Below are 11231 nucleotides of genomic sequence, written 5' to 3'. Positions count from 1 at the left end.
CTGACATAGTATGGCACATGTGTAACGCAAGACTGACCAGCAGTCCTCGGACAGGGTCGCCTGTGCACCACGAGAGACGGGTTGGCCCACACGGGGAGTGTCCGAGCTTTCGAGAAAGAGTCCCACTGTTCTTAACCACAAGTGACGGTCAGGGCACGTGGCACCAAACTGAGATATGGCGCATGTACCATCTGCGCATATGCGTTTGTTCATAGTGCGTCGTGAACATCAAGAACACTATCAACTTTGAAAGCGAGTGCCACTGTCAACTGGCCTAAAACAAACTTTACTGATAAATAGAAACAGCACTGCTTTCTTTCGCCACGAGTAGACTGGACGCGTGCAAAAGCCTTTTCTTTCTTGTATGCCCCCTCTCTCCCTTTTTTTTCTGCGCAGTGAAGAGCGCAGTTGACCTCAGCTTACCAGGAAGGGTGTAGAAAGCGTAGAAACGTATTGGTTTTGAGCCAGCGTGTGGTCGAGTCGAAGCTCAGGGGCCGGGATCGGTAATAACGGTCCCGGAGCTGCATAATTGAAGGATTCGGCGGCCTAGAAGGACTCAGCAATGATCAACATTCAGTTAGCGCAGTTCCTTAAAGCCTTCTTGACAGGACGTAAGAAGACTGAACAAGAATGTATCGAAAGCCCATCGCCGGCACGGTTGGCCGTCTTTGACAGGAAAGCAGCAAAGGTAAGTCGGCTGTTCTTATTTATTTATTTGCTGGTAAGACACAGGAGTGGTTGCCTCATCTGAATGACTGCTGATCATCGTCGGCAATAAAATTTGCATTAACGTGAGTTTGTAACGTGAAAACCGAATTGCCGACTGCTATGAGAGGAGGCGAAACACTGCAGTACTCAGCTGCGATGGCGGTGACTTCCGTCGCTAACCTGGTCTGCCTTGGTGGCAAAACAGGAGCAGCAAGTGCTCTTTATTCACGGCCAGTTCGCTCGGGAGAGCCAGTTCGACCTTTGTACTTAAATGTGCTGCATATTTGCGGCTTTGAGCCCTTGTTAATCGTGCTAGGAAGGCTTTGCGCGCGCTTTGTTTACGCATAACGTACTGCTGTGAAATTATTTCGCAAACATTTAACGGACCTTAACTTGTACGTACGTTTCTTGCAATCCATTTCTTTAAAAAAGTTTGTTCCAATTTTTTTCTGCTGATTCTCAAGGTAACTAACACATCAATAATCTTCAAATTTTAGCAACAAAGTTTAAGGTACGAGGTTGAAATCTTTCAAAGTAGTTCTAGGAATTGTCTCCGAATGTAGCAATATTTGCTACAGCCGTTTCTTGTGTGTGTGTGCGTGCGCGTGCGTGCGTGTGTGTGCGCGCGCGCGCTTTTTCTTTTTCAAGTATGTTCGGCATGTTAGGGAAAATATGAGCAAAGATTCAAGACTAAGTGCACTGATCAGCGCGTCTGATTTCCAAGGAGCGGATGATCATTTGCGCGATCGAGCTCTCGTGCGTAACAGAGATGAAGCATTCGATAAGACATGTTGCGGACAACTGCGTCCGGCAACAGTGTGCCTAGCGCTTTCGTCGGCGAATTCGAGCTTGCCTGCACACATTGTTGCGCTCGTGACTGCTTGGTCACTTTCAGAGTATTAATCGAGCACGGTTTTGGCCCAGCTTGCGTCGATAAACGAGCGATACGAAACCTCAGTGAAGTCCGCCTGCAGCGATAAATCACCGATAACGTTCAGTGACGTTTGCATTTGCTTTCTGCATAGATAAATCGCATAAAACAATGAGCAATCGGTTCACTCCTGAGTAAAAAAAAAGAAACCGACACGCACACACGTTAGGTTCTTAGTGACGTGCTGCTACTAAATGTAAGGTTAATAAAAACCAGGTCAACAAGCCAGTTAGGTAAAAAAAAAAAACAATTTCCGAAGCAACTAGCCTGTACTAAGTGCCTTCTTCGCTGGCATCGATTTTAGTAGAGCCCCAACGGCGCTTTTTAAGTCCTCCTTTCACGCCCTTGGCGGCTGCTGAAAGGCGCGTTGAACCAATGAAAGCCTTGCACGTAAAGGCATATGTAATGATTTGCGCTGCTACATACGGCCGGAATCAAGAACCGTTTCGTACGTTATCGCAATACGTCATTACAGCAACAACCGTCGGCGAAATGCCACGTGTTTTTTACCATGGCAGTGTCTATGCTCCCCCTAGCCGCAAAAATTTCTGGAACTAATTTCTCCCGCCACTCGCCTCATATCGGCTCTCGGAAGGTTAGGTTAAGGCACAGCTGCAGGCTCTCGTGCACACCTGCAGGCACTTTTTCCCGGCAGTTTATCTGGTGACTTCCGAGCGTCAGTAAGAGGTGAGTGCCCGAACAAATTCGTTTCAGAAACTCTCCCGGCTGCCGGGAGAATAGACGCTGGCTATTGCTATAGCCTTCATCATCTCAAATACACTAGTTGAAACAATGAGCAGTAATACCGGTTTCAAACAAATGCGATGCTGTATTTGCCACTCGTTGTCTACAATTACTTATTGAAGAAGTCAATGCAACCATCTTGACTGTGCATAATCAAAAAGGCGGCATGACATAACCACGACTGCTTACGATTGCCATCGCACTGAACAACAGACCGAATGCTCGACCGGGTATAGTTGTGCCTAATGAGCACAACGAATCGATTATGGGTCTCACGCGCTTCTAAATGCTTAATATACAGTTTATCATAGCTGATTAAACAGTTGCTACCCTGTTTAATTTTCAAGTTCATCTTGTAGTAATAGGGTACTGCGCCACAAACACGGACAACAGAAATAAAAGAGGATTGGACGCGCGCAGGCTGGGGGGTGCGCGTCCTGTCCACTTTTACTTCTAATGTCCGTGTGTTTATAGCGCAGTAACCCCGGTACGACAAGGTCAGCTTCCACCAACTAGCCGAACTTGCCGCTCTACTTCATTTTTAAGAGCATATTGTCACGAGGGCGAGCATTCATGAGGACGTCCTCCCCGTCAGTGGCGCTGTTTTGCTGTGAGGTTATGATGAGGATTAGTTTAAGGCAAATTCAATATGAGGGATGCAAAAATGGGATGAGTTGAGGGCGGGGCCCTACGCGAACACGACGAGAGTGAGGGAGAGAACCTTGCATAGACTTGTTTTGGGCGAGTTGGTAATTGTTCATTTGCGATATGCGTGTGCCCATAAACCAGGACGAGTAGGAAGAACGACACACAGCGCTGTTGGTGTGTGTCGTTCTTCCTATCCGTCCTGGTTTTTGTGTGCTTGTATATACTGAAATGAATTGCCTTGAATGATGCTATGGATTTGCAGATTGGATGTGCGAGGGCTCGAAAAAAAGAAATGCCTTACCGAATTGTTTTCCCCCTCCGGCATAAGAAGCGAAAAAAAAAAAGGTATTCATTATAATGACACGAATTCAGCTAAATTGCTTGAAACTGCCATTGGTTTCACTTTCTGAATGTATAAAAGGTTATGCCAATTCAGATTTCACCTTCTTTTATTCTAAGGCATATTCAGTACCTTCGAAGTTCGTTGCCTTGAGTAACAAACTCGACGTAGCTGTGGCCTGTTGCGAGACTCAGGATGCGATCTTTTAAGGATGCAAAAGATCGTAAAAGATGGCGTAAGAAATATAGAAAGGGTAGTCCTAGTAAAGATGTCAGTCACCGTGATCCAGCAAAAACTGGCATCTAAAGAAGTCTGCCACGCTCTCTTGTCTCATGGATGTTCGAGCAACCCTGCAGGAAAGAATACGGCTGCGATTCCACGTAGTGCAAAAAGTGTGTGACAGTGAAAGACTGGCAAATCCATGCAGCGTTCATTAGGTATGCATTCAATTGTACGAACTATCAACTGCAATTCTTTGTTTGGCTATGCTATGTTTTCTTTTTTTTTCACGCCTGCAAAATTCTTGTAAAGTTTCCGTCTATTTCAGGTGCCTGTGTAGTGTTATTTTATTACATTTAGTGCACGCCACGCACACCTCTCTTCGCATCAGCGAACTCATAACTCACAATAATTTTCTGTCTAGCGTAAACTAAGGCAAACATTCATTCTCTGGCTTTCTTTCTTATCGTGTCAGGTTGTGGGGCAGCGTTTCGTCCACTTTGCCCAGTTTCACCACCAGGAACTTCCAGATACAACGAAAAAAAAAAATCGAAACGTTTGCTCGCAAATGTAAATTAACTTACGTGCCAAAACCACGATGCGGTGATCAGGCACGCCGTAGTGGGGGACTCCGAAAATTTCGACCACCTGGGTTCTTTAACGTGCACTAAATGCAAATATGCGGGTGTCTTCGCATTTCGCCGCCATCGAAATGCGGCCGCTGGGGCCGGGATTCGATCCCGCGACCTCGTGCTTATTAGCCCAACAGCATAGCCACAAGTTACAATGACGCGTTTGTCCGCAAATGTAGAAAGCTGACACAGTGGCCAATTTTCGTTGCAACATTCGTGGCAGCAGTGACCGAGCTCACATAGTAACGCGTCGAGTATCATATATGCAAACGCGCCGTGGAAACTTGTGGCTACGATATTGGGCTGCTAAGCACGAGGTCGCGGGATCGAATCCCGGCCTCAGCGGCCGCATTTCGATGGGGGCGAAACGCGTCGGGTATCATATAAGTATATGTATGTGTACATGTACATATGTATGTGTGTATATAGGTATTTATATATGCATATTGTCGCGGTGCAATGAAGCAAGGAGACGAGGACATGTATAACAAAAACAGCTTGTTGTTGTTGTTGTTGTCCTGAGGGGCCGTGGATCATACCCACAGTGGGGGATTGGCCAAGAATCGGGCGGTTCAATTAGGTGCATAAAAATAATAATAATAAGGGAGTTAACAATTTGAGCGTTGGAGTCTAAAAGTAAACGTCTTCTGTTTGGAGAAAAAAAAAGAAATAATCAAATGAAAATTGGGTATAAATAATAATAATAATAATTAATAATAGATAAGAAATAAAAGAAAGCTATGGTTGGGAGGGAGAATGATCAGTCTAACATGAAAATCGATTGGCTTCAATCAGGTAATTTTGGATTGCCAAGCAAACATTTCTGTGGCTGAACCAAATAATGGAGGCTCCAAAAGATAGGATCACAGGCACTGATAAAGTTGACCAATAGAGCGAAGCGGGATTTCGAGTATTCGTTTTCTTACAATAGAAAAACGTCTGTAAGACAACAAGAAATGGTCTATTGTCTCCGCTTCGCCACAGAATGAGCACAATGGTGAGGGGACCAGACCAGACCTGTGGAGGTAGTGTGGAGGTAACGCAGGTATACGGCAGCGCAGCCTCGTGATGGACACTTCAATTTTCCGTATTCGGCAAAAAATCTGTGCCAAGGGTATAGGAGATGTCCTTAATCCACAGAGTTGGTAACTGCGGGGCCTGATAGTATGACACTCCTGTTTTAGTAGTCGAGCCTAGAGAGGCCTTCTTCGTCTTCTAATCTCCGCTAGGCCGATGCACGAGACGAAGCCTACTAAAGCTCCCATCGTTGTCATTGTCGTCGACATAGAAGAGACGCGGCAATATATATATATATATATATATACATAATCTCTCACACACACACTCGGATCTTCAAAGTGAAAGACGGCTATTTTTTTCGTGGGAAAAGGTTCAGCTCTTCACGGCATAATCTGCTCCCACTTTTCTCCCGTTTATCTTATTTTTTTAGCCTGCAATCTAAGCTTGTTTCTTTTCTCACAAGATTTATCATAATCTGTTCTTTCCCATAGATTACAAAAGCCCTAAACATGGTTAAGTACATGAAAGGCTGCCACTACTTTAAAATCTACGTTGACTTTGTGCAGCCGCGCGATAGGACAAGATGCAAGAAATACAAGAAAAACATAACAGGGCTAGCGCTGTGCTCTCAGTATTAGTCCTGCTGAAGTTTCTTTTTGTTTTTGAGATTGTTTTGTTTTTCTTGTCATCATTCCATCGCGCTGCTTCAATATACTTTCAAGATGATCCAACTCGCCCGAATCAAGTTGTTGCTACTACATTGACTGATAGTACATTCTTATTCGAAACAGAAAACGCAGAAAGTAAACCAGAGCGGATATCAAGGGATGAAGTCCCATATTCAGAAATGCATCTTAACTTCAAGCCCACGCTTTACTTGATCTAAATGATGCCTGTCGTGAATGCACCGACAGAAACGCAAGAAGCATTCTTGGAACATTCACGCCAGGTGTCATTTACATAGCCAAGCGTGGACTTCGCATTAAGATGCATTTCAGAATGCGGGGGTAAGTATATCTACAGGAACCGATTCACTCGGCCTCCATATATGATTGCATACACGTGGTGATTTGGCCAGGGCTAGTTATTGTTCTGGTACTTGTGTTGCTATACAGTTTTCTTGGCGGACATCTTTATTAAAGGAGCAATGGAATATAGCGTACTTTCCTAGAGCAGGTACCCAGAAAAAGGCAAAGCTGGTAGGTATGGCACAGTTCGAGCTGATGCTCGTAGAGCAACAGACCACCTGTCATGGCGGCCGGGCGGAAGAATGCCTTGTGTAAATTAACAACAAAAGAGAACGAGACAACGCTCGTTCTGACCAAGCTACATTTTATTGCAGCAGGACAGCCAACATGACCTACTAATGGCTGTTGTCGTGATGTATTGTCTGTCAGCTAGATTCCTCTTGTACTTCGTTCTTGATTGTTCAACGATGACCCTGTATATAATTATCCCGGCAGTTCATGTTAAGTAGACGTTGCGGGACACTAGCTCGCAGAATCAATCAAAATCTTCAGTTCGAGGAGAGGAACGGGAAAAGGTAACGGAACAGACCCAAAACTACAGTATGAAGATGTTTCATATATATATATATATAATGGTTTTGTTTTCGTTCATAGGCGTCAGAAGCTTCTACTGTTATACACGCTGTTTAATTTTATGCACAGTGACATTAAGTAATTTAGCGTGTTCATAAAACAGTGAACGCGGCTGTACAATCATTATAATCGTACTAATTGACCTTAGTATCGTGCATCGACTGTTACAGTTAGAAAAACTTCCATCTTAACTACTAATGCCCCCCCCCCCCTCTGGATCCGCCAGTGCTCTCAACTGTGGGGTCTCACATGTGCCTTTGGAACAAAATAACGACAACGCAGTAGTGAAAACATCAAAAGGGAATTTATCGCACCTTTCATACCCTAATGCCTGCTAGCCGAATTGTTATCCGGAGAACATGCTGGATGGACGCACGACAAATAGAGGAAGTCCGACTCACCGCGACCGGATAGCCAGCGAATATGTTCGCCACCATGCTGGACACCTACGCCTAATCGTTCGCGCGAATGGTGGCGGGTTCGAACGATCGTATACGTTCATTCCGGTGTCGTGCTCTTAAGCCTTTCTAGCGACGGTCCCGCGAAGCGTGGATAGGCGCATGCGCGAAAGATCCGCGCCGCTCGTCGACCCCAAGTCCAAGAGGAACAGCCTATTACCTTTTTGCGCCCGAGCAACCCCACCATTAGATGGCGTTAGCAGCGCAACAGTCGCGCCATCTCTCATGATAATCTGCAACCACACAACCCGCCCCGATGCTTTGCTGCGCGGAGAAGCCGGATTACAGGAGACACCAGAGCCATGCGGGGAAAACATCAGGGGACGCGTGAGAGTCGAGCGTCCCCACACAGCCTGTTGTCTAGTGCCAACGCTCACTCATCTCTATTGCGTGAAGTATTTAAGGTGGCCCATAAAACCTCATGTCATAGAAGAACACGGATGTTTCAGCGGATGCCACCACACATTGGTACGTACCTCGGGAAACGAGGCAGCTAATCCTCTTCCGACTTGAGCAGACCACCTTGACTTTTCACTGACGATACCATAGCAAATTCGACGGCACCCGGCTGTTTATACGCTGCTCCATACAGAGATCACACCAGAATGAACGCGTCACCAAGGCAATATAGGCTGCACCAGTCTCTGGCCAAACTTTAACGCGGCGATCAAGGTTGCTTCTGTTCAAGTTACCTATCGGATTACCTACCTAGATTCTCAACTACAGGACTAGACTCTTCTGTAGTGCGTGTGTGCGTGCGCGTGTGTGTCCCTTTTTCTTTATCCTCTTTAGACGGGTGGGGGCATGGTCTTCTTCAGGAGACGATTGTTAATCTACTTCTTTGTGGTGTTCATATACTTGCATCACTAATAATAATAATCTTGTAATGAGAAACGACGGAAGTGTGATCGTGTCTATCACTATTGTTGAAAGCTGGGCAAGTTGGTTAGTGGCAATGTGAAACATGGTTGCAGTAAAAAGGAAGACGAAAGGCAAACGCTAAATGCACGTGCCAATACTGTGCTTTTCGTGTTTGTGTTTCGTATTCCTTAGCCCTGTAACCGTGTTTCATAAAAATAATCTTATGTGGCGCACCAATTACTTTGACAGCAATAAAGAAAAGGAGCAGCATGTCATCAGATGCACATAGTATAGAATGTCGGGCTCGTTCAATGAGCTCGGCATGGCACATCGTTTTAGAAGAATGTGAACATGGTGAGATTTGCCAAATAATAAATTAACAAAAGGCTACCTAAGGCGGGGCATGCTCACTGAGCGGATGCAAACTATTGCGCAGGAATGATCTTCTCCATATGATCACTTAGGAACTGTCGTGTCTGCGCAACAAGCACAATCCTCCTGCGACAGAATCATTCGGAAGCCTCCACTGGCACCGAAATTCCTCCTTGCAGACTGCAAAAACTTGTTCTCTCATGATATGCGAACCAAAACGAATATTGACAACTTTGAATAGTGAACACCCCTACTAAGGAGTAGCAAAACGTACGAATGTGACAAAGCGTAGAAAAAGAAATTGAGAACTGTCAGCAAGGAACACGGTAGCCAAAAGAAGTGACATTTATAACACGGAAAAATAACAAATAACAAACATGTTCAGAATATTTAAAAAAAATGTACACGCAGATCACAAAGCCTGAGTCTTATACAAACAAGTTTCTAGAGCAAACAAACATGGATACTGAAAGGAAAGGCATATACCAGTATCACTCAACTTGGACGGGTGGTGAAAAAGCAGTAAAAGAAGATAACATTCTGTCTGAGAAGATAACTTTATCGATGCATGATAATCTAGATCTTTCGCATGTTGCGCACATACGGAAAGAACATTTTTGCAAATCTGTAAGTCAGCTGTATACGAGTACAATGCATACTTGCTATAATCATCGGTCGATAAGAAGACATAGTTCGCGATCTAATTGAGGGACGTCGTAAGGGGGGACCCCGCTTTAATTTCGACTCCTTAAATTTCTGTAACGTGCACCTAGTCCGCGGTGTACGAGCGTTTTTGCTTTCCGCGCCCCCCGGAATGCGGCAACCGCATTCAGAGCTACCGCGGGGGGTCGCTTTGAACCTCCGCCCGAAGTTTCATTCGTAGGAAAGCTTTAATATCTTGCGTGCCTTTAGGCACGTTGCATTCATCCTTCAGCTAATTTCCCTCGGAGATAAAAGCAGGTACGGAAATATTCGCTGATAAAAACGAGAGTACCGCTCAAGTACACATACATTGTCTGCATTGGTAATATATCGTTCTTAATGATATTTTCCCACCAACCGAGTGCAGTGCAGTTAAAAAGGTGACGTGCAATGTGGCTTACGCAACCACTGCGGGCTGACTGTGGTGAACATGGCGTGTTTCCCCTTTTGTTTCGCAGGGATACTACAGCTTCGCCTGGCATACCTCATCGGGCGAAAAATGTGTCTCTGGGACTGGAGCGATCGTGCCGCGGCGGATACCAAAGTTTGTAAAGCGCCATCACGTCGGAGTCGGTCTTTCTTGCCTGAGCAAAATTTCGGTTTCAAACTCTGCCAGCGGTTCCGAGTGGAAGGTGGTGGTATCCGCGGACGTCCGAAAGCTCGGTCGCATCTGCCCGCGCCTCCGTGAGATTTCCCTGGACGGCTTTAGCTTTGGTGCCGCACATCGGAAGCGACGCGTCAAGCTCCGCGACTTCCCCAAGCACATGATCTCCCTCTCTTTGCGCAGCTGCGTTCTCGATATGAAGACGTTCTTCGCGGCGGGACCCACCGAAAACGGCGAGCTGACTGCGCTTGATCTAGGTCGGTGCTTCTTCCTCAACGAGGAGAAGTCTAGCAGCAAGAGGCGAGTGGCTTGGCCATTGTTCCCTTTGCTCGAGAGACTGTGCTTGGAAGGCTGCCCGTTCCTCTTTTCCGAAGCTCTTCTAAGCGATGTCCTGCTTGGATGTCCTTCGCTGCAAGTGCTGGACTTGGAAGGCACGTCTCTGCAGAGTACAATCGACGTCGCGCTCATTGGGCGATGCCTACCGAAGCTCAGAGAACTTTTCATTGGTTGGACTGACGTGAACGACTCCTCATTTCTCGCACTGGAGCGAGGATGTTTCGAGGAGCTGATTACTTTGTGTCTCGTGGGAACTCACGTCACGAACTTGGGTGTGCTGGCGGTCTGCGGTGTTTGTCCGCGGCTGCGCACAATCCGAGTGAATATAGGGCGCTGGGCTGTCAAGAAGCTTGAGAAAATGGATGTCTGTCGCTTCGTCAGCATTGAGATAGCATGCTTCAGGAGTGACAATGTGCACGCGTTTCTGCGTCACGAGGGGTGCGAGCACTTTCGCGAGCACGTGTAAACGGTCGTGCCGGTACCACGTGACGCATGCACTTACTTGACAAATGCTGGAATATACAAACTGCATGCACATATTCCATTGACGTGCTAACTGCGCCAAAAAAGCGTGGATGACTGTTGTCTTTTTTGTTATTGTTAACGCATGCTTACTTCAAATATAGTGTAATTGCGGTCAACAGACACGCGTGTTGTAGACTTGGCACAGAATTTGAGCTGTCTGGGTTTATTTTACGCAGTAACAGTTATCTAAATGCCAATAAATTATTGCTCTTTTTAGCTCATACGCGCTACACTAATGTGCAGGAATTCTGAATTTATATATTCTCCAAAAGGAAAATTTGGGCTTCAAGATGGGCGGGGGGGGGGGGGGTGGCACAATGCTTTGCCATGCTATTTCAACGAGTATTTTACGTTAGAACAAGTGAGTGACGCGAACGGGTTTTCACTTTCGTTGTTGCTGAACTCAGTTCGTTCAATCGAAAAACAAATTTGACCAGGTTTATGATATACGGTGCTAACAGCGACGGCAGAATAAACTGAATGTGCTTTTGACTTTCTCCCCATTATTTTTTTCGCCTGTCGCTCGGAGA

The 11231-nt window shown here is 45.9% G+C and overlaps 1 protein-coding gene across 1 annotated transcript; it reads left to right on the top strand.

Moving 5' to 3' along the window:
* The first annotated feature begins 410 nt into the window (after nucleotides 1-410).
* LOC142572201 (uncharacterized) lies at nucleotides 411-11003 on the top strand. The gene is made up of 2 exons (XM_075681147.1): nucleotides 411-688; nucleotides 9695-11003. The coding sequence occupies exons 1-2, from the start codon at nucleotides 563-565 to the stop codon at nucleotides 10640-10642; spliced, it is 1074 nt and encodes a 357-aa protein (XP_075537262.1). The 5' UTR covers nucleotides 411-562; the 3' UTR covers nucleotides 10643-11003.
* Nucleotides 11004-11231: the final 228 nt, after the last annotated feature.

The sequence above is a fragment of the Dermacentor variabilis genome, chromosome 1 (genome assembly GCF_050947875.1).
Source record: "Dermacentor variabilis isolate Ectoservices chromosome 1, ASM5094787v1, whole genome shotgun sequence".
NCBI classification, from domain to species: Eukaryota; Metazoa; Arthropoda; class Arachnida; order Ixodida; family Ixodidae; genus Dermacentor; species Dermacentor variabilis.
This window is presented reverse-complemented; position numbering and strand designations above follow the sequence as displayed.

What these genes read in the sequence shown, in the direction of transcription:
- LOC142572201 (XM_075681147.1), top strand. Translation starts at nt 563, where the DNA reads ATGATCAACATTCAGTTAGCGCAGTTCCTTAAAGCCTTCTTGACAGGA. An exon ending in TTGACAGGAAAGCAGCAAAG is followed by an intron (nt 689 to 9,694) that starts GTAAGTCGGCTG and finishes TTTGTTTCGCAG; the next exon opens with GGATACTACAGCTTCGCCTG.